General features: G+C 33.9%; 1 protein-coding gene across 4 annotated transcripts; it reads right to left on the bottom strand.

The window, feature by feature from the left end:
* Nucleotides 1-1,022: 1,022 nt before the first annotated feature.
* On the bottom strand, nt 1,023-11,328 carry LOC141718027 (AUGMIN subunit 6). Of its 4 annotated transcripts, XR_012573901.1 has the most exons (15): nt 11,035-11,328; nt 10,826-10,882; nt 10,643-10,737; nt 9,898-10,048; nt 8,251-8,376; nt 7,982-8,138; nt 6,207-6,267; nt 5,834-6,125; nt 4,840-4,962; nt 3,300-3,461; nt 2,954-3,200; nt 2,350-2,739; nt 2,047-2,092; nt 1,381-1,505; nt 1,023-1,267 (listed from the first exon to the last, which is right to left on the bottom strand). XR_012573901.1 is itself a non-coding variant. In XM_074520358.1 (14 exons), exons 1-13 carry the CDS (start codon nt 11,239-11,241, stop codon nt 2,052-2,054), a joined length of 2,109 nt encoding a protein of 702 aa, XP_074376459.1. In that variant the 5' UTR covers nt 11,242-11,328; the 3' UTR covers nt 1,023-1,505; nt 2,047-2,051. The 4 variants fall into 4 exon arrangements, 3 of the variants coding, with proteins under 3 accessions (XP_074376459.1, XP_074376458.1, XP_074376460.1); XM_074520358.1 differs by having other exon boundaries at nt 1,023-1,505; XM_074520357.1 differs by lacking the exons at nt 1,023-1,267; nt 1,381-1,505 and having other exon boundaries at nt 1,679-2,092; nt 11,035-11,327.
* Between the last annotated feature and the right edge of the window lie 7,038 nt (nt 11,329-18,366).

Genomic DNA, 18,366 nt, shown 5'->3' with positions numbered 1-18,366 from the left:
TGTTATACCCACGTCAAGATCAAAGATTGATTTTTATCCATCTCAATACAAGATCATAAAACAACCAAATATAAAAATTAGAATAAAACAATCCAAGTAACAACATACAATTTTAATGGCCACCGGAGCAAAGATACTCATTCTTAATAATTAAATTGTAGATACAAAATATAGTCTTAAGAATTTATACCTGAGCCGCAGACTTCATTCACACGGACTTACCATTAATTCTTGTTTGAAAGCAATTAGGAGGAGAACATAATTGATTTGAGAATGGCTTTGTGATAACAATCATATGGATTAGTGCGGACGAAAAAAAAACTTTACGTTGTTGCGGACGAGATTGGCGATGAAATCAGATGCGTTGTGGAGACAAATTAGGATTTTGTCGGAGTCGATGATGTCCATGCGGTTGCGAATGCCGCAAGTGTAGATTTTGAAGTGGTGATTGACGACGCGCTTGCTGAGGCGAGCGTTGCACCGAACATATTTTTTAAATGAAAAAGACTAGTCGTTTACAAAGGGAATGCAAGATTGCATGCAAGACTTTGCAGGTAGAGGTGGTCAAACGGGCGGTTAGACTCGGCCCGACTCACCCCGGCCGCCTTTATACACGTATAAAATCGGCTCGTATCGGGCCGAATCAAACTCGGCACGGGCCGTAAAAAATAACGGGGCGTTCACGGGTCTGGTAATCATGATTCGAGAATCGGCACGACACGGATCGTCAAATCAGCACGGCACGGATCCGCCTCGGCACGTCGACCCGACTCGGCCCGCCAACCCGCCTAACTCGCCTAGCGCGGCACATTCAGCTTATTTCACTTCCATTTGAATAAACAAAGTCTGCACACTACTTGCACTAAAAATATTTGTTTTGTAGTTAATATCTCATTTATTTTTCTTTGTTAGAAAGTTGCTTTTATTTAATATATTGTAAAATGTCAATAATTTATATATTTTATTAGAAATAACTTTAAATTGTTTTTCTATTCATTTTAATATATTTAATCTTAAAATGATTATCATTAAATAATCAATTATTTCATTCACTTTCAATTTAGAAAAAATAAATTAACAAATACCATAGTTGATTTTTAAGTTATGCCAAACCAGGTGGCCAACACACAAAACAAATGGAAAAATACATTAAATATGATAAATAATATTGTGGCAGTGGTATACAAGTTGTTATCCACACAATTCGGCCCGTCTAACTCGCCAACTGACAATCCAGCTCGCTCCAGCTCGGCACGCATGTCGGAATCTGTAATTAAAAAAAATAATAATTTAACATAACTCGTCAGCCCGTATAACCCGGCGAGCTGTACACGAGCTTATATTTTTCGAACCGGCCCTAACCCGGCACGCCCCGTTTACCTTCCCGTGTCGTTCACGAGTTGAGAGATGACCAAATCAGCCCGATGTCCGGCACACACAGCCCGTTCGTTTGGCCACCTCTATTTGCAGGAGAGAGCTCTCAACAAATAGGTGGTAACCACTGGCTGCGTACATTATCAAAGCCTTGTGTTACGAAATTTTGTATGAAGAGAAATTAAGTTTAAAATCTAATAAAACAATCATAACAATGACAGTTCGGGAATGCAATGTCAAGGAAAATCAATCAGAGAGGATAATATATCCGCCCACAAAACAGAGAAATTACAACTAGGATGCATATCATATGATTTTTTGACGATGTTAATTTTCATGTGAAACAGAACATGTATCTCAGTATCTGTGCATTCAGAACAGTGGCCTCGCTCTGCAGAGGTTAAGCAATTAACATCATGAACAATCAACTACAAGTCGAGATCAAATAGGTATTACACATAACAAATTAGAAAATAAAAAACAATAAAACAAGCCTTAATTGAGATCAAAATAAGCAGGTGAGTGTTGCAATGCAGTCTCTTCCGTTGCTAAAAATCAATTATAAATATAAACTTGCTGCTGCAGACAGATATGCCCAGCAGGGGAGAGGAATCTACACAGAACACAAGCACCACTCCAGTTAAACAAGCACAACAAGAAATGTGGCCATACATTCATCAGTGATTCATTAAAGCAGCTTCAGTGTCGGATAGCGGTGCTGCACAAAAAACAAAGGTTTCAGAAAATTGAGAAGCCAGTGTACTTTAAAAGCACTAAATAATGGAGCAACCCACTATAGATTTGGGCAGGAACATTAAAAATGTCCGCTACACTCCTGGTTGTACACTATTGGTTTCAACTATAACTTCCACTTCCCTAGCTATTTATTATGTATATGAAATAGTTTAAATGTATAATAATATAATTTCGAGATAATGAAGGAAATAAAAACTAAAGGTAGAATAGCAACTATACCAAGTAGATCTTCATAAGACTCTGACAGCATTGACGTATCCATCAGTAAAGGTGGAGAGAAGACTTGAGCTTCATCCAGATCAAATAATGACCCTTGCACATCGGAAACTTCATTCGATGCAGAAGCTGATAGAAAATCATCAATGCGGTTGTAGTCTTGAAGCAAATTAGTGTCGGCATGAGATGCTAACTTTTTACTCTTTACTGCAGTTGATTTATTTTCTGCACCAAACCGAGAAAATCCAGTTCCTGAAAGCGGTAAAAAGAAACTCTCTGAACCATCATCAGAATGGCTTTCTTGAGATGACTCGGTTTTGCAGGCTTGCGTCGACAGGGCAGCTTCTCTGACAGATCTCTTCAAATTCTGGACATAAGAATAGTCTTTGCCTGCTGAAAGAAAATTATGAATAAGTATAATCTGAACCTAAAGCTCAAGACTTGGGAAGACAATTGCAATCTTATTCCTTTGAATAAAAGACAGCTATATGATATTGGGTGGATATAACACACTACTATCTGTTTTATGATATCATGTGCCGACAAACGATAACAGACTATGAGATGTAATCCTTGGAAGAACTTATGCAAATTGAAGTTTACAAACCTTGTGGTGACCTATCCATGGGATTGTTTGAGTGGAGCTTGTCAACTGATTTCTTTTCTGTAACAAATTCTGATTGGTTTGCATGTGTTATAATGTCTCGCTTCTGCATGTTACCGCCTTTCCCAGAATTAGGTGTCAAACTAAAGAGAGGCGGGAGTTTTAATGTAGTGGGGCTAGCAGAATTTTTTTCAATTTGAAAAGTGGACAGTCTGGAAGTCATTTCAGAAACCTCATCACTGCTACTTTCCTGAAAAATTTAAAGTCACTAGGTTTATGGTGTTGCAGGAGCCTGTATAAGTCAATAGGCAGCAGTTTCCAAGTTCAACAGTTTTCAAAATAGAATTACCAATTGTCTTCCGGTACTCTGTGCATGGTTTGGCGAGGAGGATCTACCATGATGATTGGTCACCAAAGGAATATTGGCTGAGACTGAATTCACTTCCTCTGTTAGCTCAGAGATTGAGTTCTGAATTGCAGGAGCCACTTCCTTCAATTGATTGATTAGCACCTACACATGGAAAAAAAACAATTTTTCAATGTTAAGTTTGACTTTAGTAATATCAGTTACCATATTAAGTATCAACTCTAGTTTATTAAACTGCTATTAACCAGAAAGTCAGTACAGTAACTACTATAAGAGTAACATAGCACTTAATTGTGAATAATGCAATTCACTAAAAAAGTTCAATATATATATGAATGCACATTGTTCACATATCAATACAAATTTAGATCTATAATTTAAAAAATATATATAGGCTATATATATATAATTATATATATATATATATTATTAAAGTAGCCCAGACACTTACCCTCCCCATACACTGCTCTAAGCGGTATATACTGGGTAATGATGATGATATTTCATAGAAGTTCATTCTTATTCTTACGAAGCCAAATAGCATTTCCTATTAATTTGTCCCCTGGACTTGGACATATAATAGTAGCCCATGTTTCAAAATTTAGAATGTTTATAAAAGAATAAAAGCATACACTTGTGAAACAAAAACAATCCAATAATAAATAGCAGTAGCCAAGGACAAAAGAGGAACAGAGTAGTTGCCAATCTACTAAGTTCTGTGCTAGTAATTGTTATAAAATAAACCCAGACACAGACACTGAGGAGATTAAAATACAACCAAGTATACAAATTTTAAGGGATATGTAGATCCTGAAAAAATATGAAGGGAACTTTGAGGTAACCACTGTGTACCCAAATAAACACTAGTACAGATAATTGATAGAACTTTTATACATAATGCAATTTCCTCATGCACCATATGGTCCGGCACCAAGTAGATAAGATCTTGAGAAGAAACTTTGGTTTATAAATTAAGAAACGTATTGAATATCTCTTGGTGAATCAGTTTCTGTAAACATCTTCATAAATCATAAGTAAAGACTTCACATAATTACAGCCTCCTTTGTAGAATTTAGCAGACATGGGGATTAATATTATCCTTGTCTACCTAGTTGACAATAATTCAACAAAAAGCACATCAACATCAGGTCGGAGCTTGCCACAAGGTAAAACTTCCCAAGTCATGTTCATCCCAAATATCTAGAAAATAGCTATTTCTGTCAGATATTCTACAAAGAAATATATAAGTTCTTCCCACTGTACTAGGCTAGAAAATCGATGAAGAGCGCAAGCACTCGATTCACCTGGTGTTGGGTATAGTAGGGGGAGTCAGCAACCAAGGTTTACTTGCTAAAGATTCTCGTAGAAAATATAGGTAAACTCTAATTGAATCCATGTATACATCAAAAAATTTAACGTACAATTCAGGCAGAATTTAAAGGTAATATCATATCAAAGCAAACTCTGCTACTCCAAGTCCAAGTCCAACTCATGGTTAAAACTGATAAAATTATTAGCTTACCTGTATGCTTGTTAGATGCTGTCGATGTTCAGAAAGAGTAGCAACAAGAGATTCGGAATGCCCAGTGCAACCGTCATTCGTGCTTCGTAGAAGCTCTGGACCTTCACCGTCATTAGTTTTTGCCTGCAATATAAGAGTATAATCAAATCAATGAACAGATCTGAGAGAACTAACTACATTACTACAGTCCTTAATTGGTTTAATTACAATTCCAAATATGTCAACTAGCATGCTTAGTACTAAAAGTTGAGGTCCTGAAGCCGAAATATGTTAAACAGACGTGCTCCTTAAACCTCTATGAAATGAAACTACCTTTTTCATCAAATTGCAATATGTTTACTAATTCATTTTCAATGTCAGCTACTCAGCATTTGTATGCTAAACAAGGGCATATACTATATGCTATACATGAATTGCTCAATTTTATCCATTCATAAAGGTTTTACATAGTTGGCATAATCTGCCTAGATTAATTTGTACTGCTATTACTGCGTCAGTTCTATGTCCACTCAGATGGTAATGGAAACTCCAATTGTCGTTGCATGCGTTACAACTTTTACATATCAAAAGTGACCTGTAACTTATATATAATATTAATCTTTTACATATAAGATGTACAGCCTCCTCAGGTAGTTTCAGACTTAAGGCCATGCTTCCATATCAAAAATATGCATTTGCCTGTCCCATTTTTTAATTTAAATATAAGTACGTATCACGAATCATATGACAGGTAAAAGTTACAATAAAATTAGCAAAATTTTCACTCTGTATATGCTTCCCTAAATAAATAGACTTGTTTGCTTCGGTTACATCATTCTGTTTACAGGTATTTCCTACATTACACTTGTACTAACTGGGATAAAAATTGTTAAATGACAGAAAGAGGTTGACCAGTATTAAACTTTATAGACTAGTTTTTCAAATTAACGTACTTAAGAAAAAGAAACATGTCCACTGTGAAAGGTTAAAACATTGTATGCAGGATAAGACATACCAAAACTAGAGACTGTTTATGAATACGTTGCAAGGCATGTGTCCAACGTCTCAAAACTTCTGCTATATCAACAGTAGTGTGCCCTCTTCCATTCCGATCATCGACTCGAGAAACATCATTTCCTTGTAAATGAGAAGAATCTGAAACATCCTCCTGCATTCCTCTATTTACATCCACTTCTGGTCCCTCTGTTTGACTGCTTTTAATTGATTGTGCTGAAGTTAGATCAGTAAGTGGGAGTTGAGTACTCTGATCCATAGCTGCTAGCAATGATGACCCAGAGATACGATATCTGAAGGGTAGATGGACGAAAATAGTATCTTACATGCCATCAAGTAAAACACAGATGTATACAGCATGAAATAACACCTACCTATGCTCCCTATGAGCTATGAGATCTTCAATAGGGCCAGAAGCAAGAACTTCGTGTTGATCTGCACATGGTAGTTTAAAATCAAAACTAACAGATGGATTATCCTGAATTAGAAGAAATTAAGTAAGCAAGAGGCATGTAATGTACAAATGAAGGGAGTACTGATATTGCACTTAATAATTGTTCCTTTCCTTGAGAGAAAGCAGCTTAGGATGCAATAAGAAAGAAATACCGCGAAAAAACTGATAGGTGTGTATTTAAATCAGAATTCAAGTGTTTTCAAACAGAGTATTAGTAATCTATGGATTTTAACCGATTTTAAGTTTTATGCCGAGTTAGAGTATAGTGGAGGCAAAGACAGGCAGAATTTACCTCTAATGTCTAAACCATCGGAATCTTATAGATTTAGCCCCACATTGATCCTTTTCTTTGAGATTGTGTGTGTGTATGTGTTCTTTATTACAAAAGAGACATGTAAAATAGAAAAAAAAATTAATGATAACAAGTTACTCCTAGTGCCATCTAGGAGATTATTATTCAAAAAGATTGCAAACCACATGCTAGAGTGATAGTGTGACATACAACGGAATACTATGCAATAAAACATATAATTTCTGAATTAAACTAATAGCAAGAACTCTTTCATATCAAAAGTAAGAAAACCAAATCAATTACAACAAGATAGGGCAATACTGTTTCTACAAAGAAGCATGTTTATCTGATTATAAAACATTGTCATAGCTACGCCTAACAATAAAGGAATTTTATGATAGCTACGCCTAGCCATAAAGGACTAAACCGATAATAAACCATAATTCCGGATTTGGTTTGATATATGATCACATTAATAAATACCATTTAGGCTTGCTTTTTAATCAAAACTATAATATGTAATATGGCCCCAAAATGTAGCATTACCATATTTGGAGCATTTATAGCAGCATGTATATATTATATAGTACAGTTGAACCTCGATTAAGTATTAATCGATAAAATAATAACCTCGCTAAATAATATATTTCTCCACTCCCAACGTAATGAAGACAGTGTATTTTTAGTGCCAATAAAGTAATAAACTCGCTAAAGTAAAAAAAATTCTTGGTCCCAACCCTATTAGGCTATTACCACAACAAAAACTAAAACCAAATTAATCAGACATTTCTCCATCCATATTGTACTAGCAGCGCCCTAAAACAAGCTTTAGGCGCCCTAACAGTTTCGCGTATAACTTACAGCAAAGTTTTAAGATTTTAAAACACGCACTAGTTTTTGTATGATTTGATATGATCCTCATTCATAATTTATTCATAATATAAGATGCGTTTAGAATAGGATATTTACTTGTGTTTCAATGCTAAAGATAAGAGATATTATGGTGTATTACATACACTGCTCAATTATACATCTGAAACACCCGAGCAGCGGCCACCTACAAGGTCTAGGTTCTCAAGTTTCTTTTTACCACCAAAATGCATCAATCATTACCAGTTATGCATTCACGACACTCTTGAGCAGAGCATTAATGTCATGTCCAAGCATTCATAGTCAAATTAAACACATAAATTTCTAGCTTCCAATAATTTTCTCATCAGATTTATAAAGTAAAACAAAAAATACTTTTGAAAACAAATTAGTCTTGAAGCAGGTTTAGAAAAACAATTCATTTGAAGGACCAACTATGAGTTGTAGCTTTTACATCACTACAGACATTAGAAGGTATCATATATACATCTGTTTGTACAATTAGAATTATGCAACAAGATGTTTGTACTCACTCTTACGAGATTCCAATGATTCCCACAAGCGAGTCGCTCTTTGAACCATATGCGAATTTTGACTTGAGCTGGATACGAGTTCATCCCAATGTTCACCTTCCATCTTCACTTTGTTCCGCAGGTCTTGCAACTTTTCTAGCTCTTGCTGTAGATAAGCCTAAGTAGACAAGTACGTAAAAGAAAATACCAGTTATTTGAAACACGTGCCAACACTGTATGACGAAAATGGCATCTCTATATCCCATCCAAAAGCAAGATTCCTCTCTTACCTCCTCAGCACAAAGGCCTCGGAACTCAGCAGTCATTTCATGTGCCAAATTTGACCACATAGTCTGTCTCTGCACTGCCATCTCTGCATTCTTCAAAAACTTTCTTCGCTCTAGAGCAATTTTGGCCTTTTAATCAAATTAACTTAAGTCAGGAAAGAGCTGACAATTATATTTTTTTCTTAAAGAATAACCAATATAATTTACAGCGACTGTCAAAGAAAATTCAATATTTTTGCGATGTCTTATTTCATATTAATTTTCAAAAATGGTTGCCTCTTTGCACCTTTGAACGATCCACTCTGTTCTGCCATTCTCATTAATATTGGTCACTAGACATGAATTATAAAGTGCGTCAAACACACTTTCAAACATTACTTCCTGATTTCCTCGTATAAGCAATTTAAAATTTGGCATGTGCTCTGTTTGCCATCAAACTACATGATAACTTATAAATGCATTGCCACATCAAATGTTCTGACAATAAACTCACTAGATCAAAATTTAACAATTAATCAATTTGTCCAAAATTTAATAACTCATATATACAATGTCATTTGGACAACTTAATTTAAGTGACAAGCTGTAGCAGTATTATTCGTCAGACTGGTAATTTCATCTAGTACATGAACAACAACCATAAGATTCATATGTATGGCTTTATAGATGTCATCAATTATTAAAATTTATAAATATTTTAAAAGTTTGAAATAGAGTAATAGACAGAATATAGCAAACCATCCCTGGAACAAGTGCAACTCAAAAAAGGTCAAGCTTGTGTACGGATGAATATATAAATATGTGTATGCGTGTGTGTGTGTGTGTGTGTGGAAAAAAATTTGTGTGAGTTGGAAGTAGAGCTGAAAACAATTCCTAGTAAGTTGGATTTGAACATGATCCAACTTTTTAAAAAATAAAATAGAAATCATGTTTGTATTTAACAAGTAAATGAATCTGAACCCTATTCTGTTTCTACTTGAATATTGAGTTGAATTTATTTACTCTTCGTATTTGTTTAGAGTAGTTTAAATTATTGAATAGTGCTTGAATGTTGTAGTTAACTGAACAGTTTTGAATTGAATGGGTTAGTTATCCTAATAATATGCATTGAATATATTACAGAAATATACATGTATGGGCTTGTTAGGCGTATATTTACTCAAGTAGACATCTATAGACTGCAAAATCACTCAAGCTGAACCATTTATTAGTATTAATGTACAAGCTCAAGTCGAATTAATGTGAGGAATGTAAATTTAAATTAGAACTCAAGGTGAAAAATGATAAATTTGAGTGTAATTTAACCAAATAGATATTCGTAGGTATTAGACTTAGCTTCACGCCTTCACCCTAGTCGTGAAGGGTTATAGATTATAAATAATACTGTTCTAGCCCCTTATGCAACAAGAGTGATGTGACTCAATATCTAAGAATTGAACATTGTCGTTAAACCTCGAAAAAAACAGAATTTTATCATAAGAGAAAGAGAGAAACTGAGTGAACAAAATTTAGACAAAACAGTAAGTCAGCGCTAGATAGCTTCTATACTCTCGTAGTGATTTAAAAAATAATTTATGAGTTCAATTCTAATGAGATATGTATCGTTTATCTTCTTTCTTTCTTATATTAGTTGATTGTGATCCTCATTACCTTCGTTACAGGAAGCAGTGTAGCCGCATGGGAGAAAGCTACATCTGTCAATGATGCAGGCAATGGGTTAGAAGCTACATCAGCTGCAAATGTTCGTCTATGAACCTCGCGCAAAGCATGCAAGGAGAGTTGCCACAGAAGTTCAACAAATCTGCAGTTAACATAAGCAAACTTTTTAAGAATACATCAGGTTGTTTAAAAAGTCTGTGTAAGGTGATAAGAGAAGTCGACAGTTTTTATTTGTGAAGTCTGAGTATGATGTCACCTCAACTAATACAACCACAACAGACTAAAAGTTAAAATCCAATCTCTTTACTGATAGAGAGCTTCTCTTTCATGTATGTTTATCTATATTAACTTCCACCCTACTCGGTCAGTTTAAGTAAATGCTCAATCAAAACATTTCCCTCGACATTACTGTCATAATGAGTACAAATTATAGTCCAGCTGTTCTTCAGATGAGCCTAAATTATCAAAAACTCATGTCTACATTCCTAGAACTTGACAAAACTTAAAGTTGTAAGTACTCTTGTAACTTTGAAAAATGATCATCTTCACTCGAAATATGAACTCAACTACATGAAATTGAGCAAAAAAAATTCATTATCCTGCACACATAAATTACATAACACTAACAGAAGCAAAGAACCTAAACACATCCTCAAGCAAATCAAAACGTGTTAATCAGTGAAACACAAGTGATCCCAATCAATTTCACCCCAAACAAAACCTCAACTCTGCTCACCTTGGTCCACAACACGTGGCAAGCGACGAAACTCTTGAATTACTCCTCGGAAGAGCCCCTTGCGATTCCAATTCATTTATAATTCCCTGTACAACCTTCACATCCCCATAAACATCTTTTAACATCAAATTCAAAATTCACAACAAATCACACAAATTCAAACAGAAATTAGGTTTAATTTACCTTCCGAAAGTCCCGAGATTGCGCTGAATCGAAAATCGGCCACACTTTATCGAAATCCTAAATCCACATTTCAGTCAAATAAAAACAGATCAATCCTAACTGTCGACATACACATATAATATAAGGAAATAGAGAGAGAGAGATGAGAGAGATGAGAGAGAGAGAGAGATGGAGAGAGAGAGAGAGATGAGAGGGCGAGAGAGACTTACTTTAGCAGATTGAATCGGACCCCGGAGAGAGGACAAGATGAAATAGAGAAGCTGTTCGCCTAATTTAGGGTTAGAATGACGGAAAAGACCTACGGAATGAGTAGCTCCGGTGCCAAGAACAGACGGATCGAGACCTAATAACAAACAATTTGTGTACATTGTACTCTCTAGCTCTATCTCTCTCTCCTTCTCTCTGTCCATTGTCATTCCCTGGACCTTCACTTTCTCTCTCTATATATCCTGTACATTTACATCTACAGTTTGATGTATGTATGTATAGATTACAGATATACATACAATGTTTATTTGAATGTGCTTTTCAAATTGAGTCTCGTTTTTTTTTAAATCAATATGCGCGACATGATTGTCGATTATTTTCATTTCCATCAAATATTTTTGAAATAAATTGAGGTGCAAGATAGTAACTAATTTGAATTTGAAATTTGATTAATTTTAATATATTTTTTAATTAATATATTATAAATAAAAATTTTATATATTATATATAATATAGAATTTCAATATAATTTAAATACCCATACAATATTTAATATGATAAATCTATACTATACTATTATATTAAAGACGAAATATTAAAAATTTGGTTGTTGGTAGTTGTTGGTCATTGATCACTCGATTCAGAGTCGTAGATCAAATCGATAAAAACCGTTAGATTTATTTTTAAAAATTAGTATTATTTAAGAGTTATAAGGTTCGAATCCTGACAACAACATATTAAAATTATAAAAAAATAGTATTATTTAAGAGGTATAAGATTCGAATGTTGTCAGCAACATATTAAAATTAGAATTTATGGATAAAAACAATCGTGCATTGCAATTAGTATTATTTAAGAGGTATAAGGTTCGAATCCTGACAACAACATATTAAAATTATAAAAAAGAATAGTATTTTTTAAAGAGTTATAAGGTTCGAATCATGTCAACAACATATTAAAATTAGAATTTATAAAATATAATGATAAAAATAACCGCGTGATTCACGAGTTATATACTAGTATATATTAAATATAAATAACTACTAAAATAGTTTCAAAAAATTACCATTAAAGTTATAATATAGAATTTCAATTAAATTTAAATAACTATAAGTTATATAATATGATAAATATATATTAACTTATAAATTACTAGTAAAATAAGAATTTAATATTATATTTTATTTAAAAATAAAATGTATCCAATTTTCTTATCAATTCATTATTTCGATTAATACTAAATTCTCCGACTAATTTTAAATCGATATTTTGACCGATCTCTTTCATTTCCAGGTTTTTATAAAGGTGAGTGATACTTGTATAACTTACTTTCCTTTTAATAAATTTGTGCAGGCGTTTCCTAACGGAAAAATGGGACGCATGATTGGGTTTTGGATTATTGTATGTTTGATTTAAATAATTAAATCAATATAGTTACGTTAGTTTTCTTTGCCGGCGCCCGGTATTATCTTAGCTCTTTCTAATTATATTATAGTTATAATTAGTAGGTGTTGTAAATTTTTTATAAATTCTAATTAATAAAATAATTTAAATAAAAGTTAGTTTGTGTCGTTCAGCCATCAAATATAATATTAATAAAAAGTTATTATAATTTATATTAAATTTAATTTGAGATATTCTTCTGTTAAACACAATACTAATAAAAAAATTATTACAATTTAGATAAAAAATAATTTGAACCCTCCTCCCGTCAAACACAACACTACAAAAAAATATTATAATCCAGATAAAATTTACTTTGATCCGCCCTCCTCTCAAACACAAGATTACTAAAAATTAATTGTAATTTAAATAAAATTTAGTTTGATCCCCTCCAGTGAAACACAATATTATTAAAAAATTATTATAATTTAAATAAAAATTAAGGTAAGCCGCTCTACACAATAATAATAAAATTTTACGTATACCTACAACATTAGAAATAAAAAGTGACGAGTTCAATAAATCAGTATACGTTTATCGAAAAATCGGTACACATGAACCTATAATAATACTAGAAATGCACAAAAAGTCCATCGGACCGGATTTTATCCGGACTTTAAAAAACCCGGTTTTTTTGGAAACCAATTGGGTCAGGCTTTTTTAAAAATCGAGTTGGGCCGAACTAGGTTTCCTAAGAAATATAAGGTGTGGCGTCCTCCAAACCCGGGTCAGAAGTTTGGTTTCCACACACATACACCTTATTTATAACCTGCTTATAACAACAATAAAGATAATAATAATATGCAGTGACCCTACTTACCAACTACCACGAATCGCAACAGGTTAAAGTATGCACACAAGCCAACCACACTTACTTATATTACAAACCGTTCAAATCTCAACTATCCAACTCAGAACTGAGTATTAAACATTATTACAAACTTTTACAAACTTAAATTATTCCAAAAGAAGCCTACTAGCTTAGCTCGATCAACCTGAACCCCCAGCTCTCGCGCTGGACTGGTGATCCTCGGTACCAACCGGTTCCTTCTTAACTGGAAAAGAACATAAACAACATCGCACAAATGAGCTAACTAGCTCAGCAAGTCACAATGACAAAACTGAGAATAATGATCATCAGGTAAATATGGTTATGATATCAAGTGAACAATGGATTATGATTTATAATTGGATATTATATTTTCATTTTAAAAACCAAGGTTAGGTTGCTGATCAGTCACACACTAACCCCGAGCAAAGCACACAGCACTGCTCTAACTACTGGATCCAAGGCACACATTGGCCTAACTTGACCATTATATGGTCTGACCACGAATCTGGTCCACAATTTAAAAAAAAACAATCCAATTCTACCATAATAACAGAATAAGCAGTAATAAACAATAAACATGATCATTAACAACATTGGACGCTCAATAATGAAAATGGTTTCAATCTGTATAAAGATCAATATGGCATTTCCAAAGCTTGGCTGTTAGGTAATGAAAGAATTGGATAACAAAAGAATCAATATTTCAGGGTTCCAAGGATTTGGTCTTTCAAAGCATAAGATACAATGGTTTGAATGTGTAAGCAATCTGGTTCAGTGTTTAATATTTAGTTTGTATGTATTTGTGGAGTAGTATCGTATATTTGAGGTTCGTATTTGGGTATACAACAATCAATGGTCTAGAAAGAATCAGGTTTACGGCTCAAGATCAATAACTGGAATCAAGGTTTTAGGTGCAGTGCTTCAAAGCACTTGCAATATAAAACAGGAATATCAATCACTACAATATCTCGAGAAAGTTCAGAACACTTGCCTGATACTAGCTTACTATACTGCACTCGCTTTCAATCACCACTGTTTTACTCCTCGACTACCTGTTTTCCTTTTCTACGCCTTGCCTCTACTGCTCACATATCATAATCATTTATCAATATTCAACTCATACGATTCTATTCGAAACATACTTCTATCTACCCTTCGTTTTACCCAAATCCGTTAACGGATTGAAAGTTACGCAATAAACAAGTAAACATCGACTATATATACCGACAATTAATCAATAAGTCACATATAACACATAACACGTGATATAATCAATGATATATCCTTTATAAAGAAGTCTTGGGTCATAAATAGGCTTTCGGATATTTAAAATGATTTTTAAAACATTTTTCGGAACTAAAACGGGTCGTTGGATCAATTTCGGAATAATAAACAGGGTTCGGTTGGCCAATTCTGGCTTTGAAACAATTTTATAATAATTATCGAGTCTTGGAAACAATTTTAAAATAATATTGTAAAGCTCGAAACTATTTTCGGAATTTTTAAATCATTTTTAAATAATTAAATCCAATTAAATAATTAATTAAAATCAATTAATAATTAATTAAATCAATTAATCAATTATTTTCCGAATTAATTGACCAATTAATCAATTAAAAATTAACTGAAATTAATTAACTAACTAATTCAGATTTATTTTTGAATTAAAAAATAATTTTTAGAAATAAAATAATAATTTTTGGAATTTTCAGAAATTAAAATTGAATTTTTAAAATAAAAATAAATAGGAAATATGATTTTTGAATAATTTTAAAACAGAAATCCTATTTTTGAAAACTCTGGAAAGTTCAGGGACTGAATTTCCTCGTTTTCAAAAGATGAGGTACTAAACTGCAATTTTGACAGGGGTCGCCGGAAAAACTTCGGGGATGGCCGGAGATTGCGTTCCCGGCATCCTCACCCCACCACAAGCTCCAGATAACATCTACAGACAACCACGAATCGATTCATGCAATCAAAACATATCAATAACCCCAGACTTGGCCGGAAATTGGCCAAGAACATCGCCGGTTTCCAGCGAAACATCGAAAACTTAAAAAGACAACTCCCTACGATTCAAGCATCCTCTGTTAACGAGCTATATACCAATCGATTGCAAATTTCATAAGTAACATAATCCACTACAAATCAACAGCTAATAACCCCTAAATCAAAAGGCCCCAAATTTCAATTGAAAACATTCATACGGGTTATAAACCCTAATTTTGAAATTCGAGAATTAAACCCACTTTTGAGCATGTTATTGAACTCTAAATCAGACGTTTGACATATGAAAATTATCAGGAAAACAAGCTCTACAACATGCAATCATCAAATCATACAAACAATCATCCGAACAAAAATTCATATTTTTAATAAAAATAATTCGAAAATAAATAAATTTTCAGAAAATAAACCTTGATTTCTGCTGTGATTTGGAACACAGAATCTGATAGAACACCTCAAGACCTTCGGATTGAGTACTCGAGCTTTGAAAACATAGATCAATAACACCTTTGTTTTGCTGTTTGATTCTTGGAAGATTATATGAATATAAGGTTTTTCTCTGGAAAATTATATAATTAACTGTCTGCAAATGATTTTGATACGAAATAAAATACGGGAAAAGGCTATTTATATTTACGGAAAAATAGTATCTCGTTGGATCATTCCGGATATAAAACGGTACGTTTATTTGTAAAAATTGATCCAAACGGTATCGGTTTTCGGGACAGTTATCCAAACCAGTACAATTTGTACTGCGGTCTTGGTCTCAGCGCCTGGTTACACGTACTACGATGTGATAATTGGGATAATTTAATAAAAAGCTCCCGTTTATCGAAAATACGAGTTTTATTGATTTACCGAAACGAATATTGTATCGAAAATATTGCGCCGGGACCCGCGCAGGACAAACCGTACGCCGGATCGAAAAAGTCGAAATATGGAATATGCTCGGAATATTACAATTCGGTTAGGAAGGAGTTCTCGGAAGAGTTTCGGGTTCCAAAAACGTAACAACGGATGACGTCGGATGGTTCCCGTTTTTATAAAATATATTTTAAAAACCCGGAAAAAAAGATTTTATAAATTTCATATAATTCTAATAAATTCATAAATCAACATAAAAATAATTAGGAAGATATGACAATTATCTATATTTTATTTTGGACATATAAAAATTAAAATACTTAATTAATAATATTTTTAAACATCCAAACACATTTAACACTTAACACATAATTCACAGAATAGATACTGAACACATATAATAATTATTTATTAACAAAAATAATTACACGATATATCCTGGATATTACATCCTTCCCCCTTTAAAAGGATTATGTCCTCAGAATCTCCTAAGAAAACAAATGAGGGTACTTTTCTTTCATATCACTTTCTAACTCCCAGGTTAACTCTTCAACCTTTGGGTTTCTCCATAACACTCTTACTAGCTTTACCACTTTATTCCTCAATACCTTCTCTCTTTTCTCTAGAATCTCTATCGGACTCTCTACATATGACAAATCTGCCTGATGCTCTATTGGCTCATATTCTATTACATGCCTGGAGTCTGGATTATACTTCTTAAGCATCGATACGTGAAAAACATTGTGAATGTGCTCCATGTGCGGAGGTAACGCCAATTCATAAGCTACTTTGCCAACGCGCTTTAGAATCTCAAAAGGTCCGGCATATCTTGGGCTCAGCTTTCCTTTCTTTTCAAACCTCGTTAGTCCCTTCCACGGTGATACTTTCAGTAATACCAAGCTTCCTTCTTCGAATTCCATGTCTTTCCTTGACTGATCTGCATATTTCCTTTGACGGTCCTGTGCGGCTATCAATCTCTTTTGGATAATTTCAACCACTTCTTTTGTCTGCTGTACTAGTTCAGGTCCAAGTATCTTGCGTTCTCCTACTTCGTCCCAATACACTGGAGATCTGCATTTGCGTCCATAAAGGGCTTCATAGGGTGGCATCCCAATACTGGCATGATAACTATTGTTATAAGCAAACTCTATGAGAGGTAAATGCTCGTCCCAACTTCCTTTGAAATCAATAGCACAAACACGTAACATGTCCTCAATTGTCTGGATCGTTCTTTCACTTTGGCCGTCCGTCTGTGGGTGGTAAGCTGTACTCATATTCAATCTTGTTCCCAAACATTCTTGAAAACTTTTTCAAAATCTTGAATTAAATCTTGGATCTCGATCAGATACGATAGACACAGGAACTCCATGACGAACTACAATTTCCTTCAGGTACATATGGACCAACTTGTCGAGTGAAAATCTTTCATTTATAGGCAGAAAATGAGATGACTTGGTAAGTCTATCCACTATAACCCAAATGGCATCATGATTAGCCTTTGTCCTTGGTAATCCAACTATGAAATCCATGGCAATATGTTCCCACTTCCACTCTAGAATTTCCAATGGCTGTAGCAATCCACTTGGTCGTTGATGTTCAGTTTTAACTCTCTGACATGTATAACATCTGCTAACCCATTCCGCAATCTCCCTCTTCATATCTGGCCACCAATAGTTTTTCTTTAAATCTCTGTACATTTTGGTACTTCCTGGATGTATTGAATACCTTGAATAATGTGCTTCCTGTAAAATTTCATTCTTTAGCTCCGTCACTGGTGGAATCCAAATTCTTGAAGAAAACCTAAGAATACCTTGATCATCCTTCTGCGTGCACAATTCCTCACCTACCAAACGATTTATATCTTGATCCATTACATCTTCCTGACACTTCTTTATTTTCTCTAGCAACTCCGGCTGAAAAGTTATACTATACACTTTTGCTTCATTAGGCCTGCAAACTTTAATCTCCAATTCCAGTTTCTGAAATTCCTTATATATCTCTTCAGGTACTGATAACACATTCAACTTTTCCTTCCGACTTAACGCGTCTGCTACAATGTTCGCTTTACCGGGATGATAATTAATCGAGCAGTCGTAATCCTTGATCAATTCTAACCATCTCATTTGCCTCATATTAAGTTCCTTTTGTGTGAATATGTACTTTAAGCTTTTGTGATCCGTGTAAATCT

The sequence above is a fragment of the Apium graveolens genome, chromosome 4, assembly GCF_009905375.1.
Source record: "Apium graveolens cultivar Ventura chromosome 4, ASM990537v1, whole genome shotgun sequence".
In the NCBI taxonomy this organism is placed as follows: domain Eukaryota; kingdom Viridiplantae; phylum Streptophyta; class Magnoliopsida; order Apiales; family Apiaceae; genus Apium; species Apium graveolens.
Note: the sequence above shows the minus strand (reverse complement) of the source record. Positions and strands in the feature narration are given on the sequence as shown.

Coding starts and splice junctions, on each gene's coding strand:
- LOC141718027 (XM_074520358.1), bottom strand. CDS start 11,241: ATGACAATGGACAGAGAGAAGGAGAGAGAGATAGAGCTAGAGAGTACA. Junction 6,126..6,206: donor ATAGCTCATAGGGAGCATAG/GTAGGTGTTATT, acceptor TCTACCCTTCAG/ATATCGTATCTCTGGGTCAT. Junction 3,201..3,299: donor AGAGTACCGGAAGACAATTG/GTAATTCTATTT, acceptor TAAATTTTTCAG/GAAAGTAGCAGTGATGAGGT.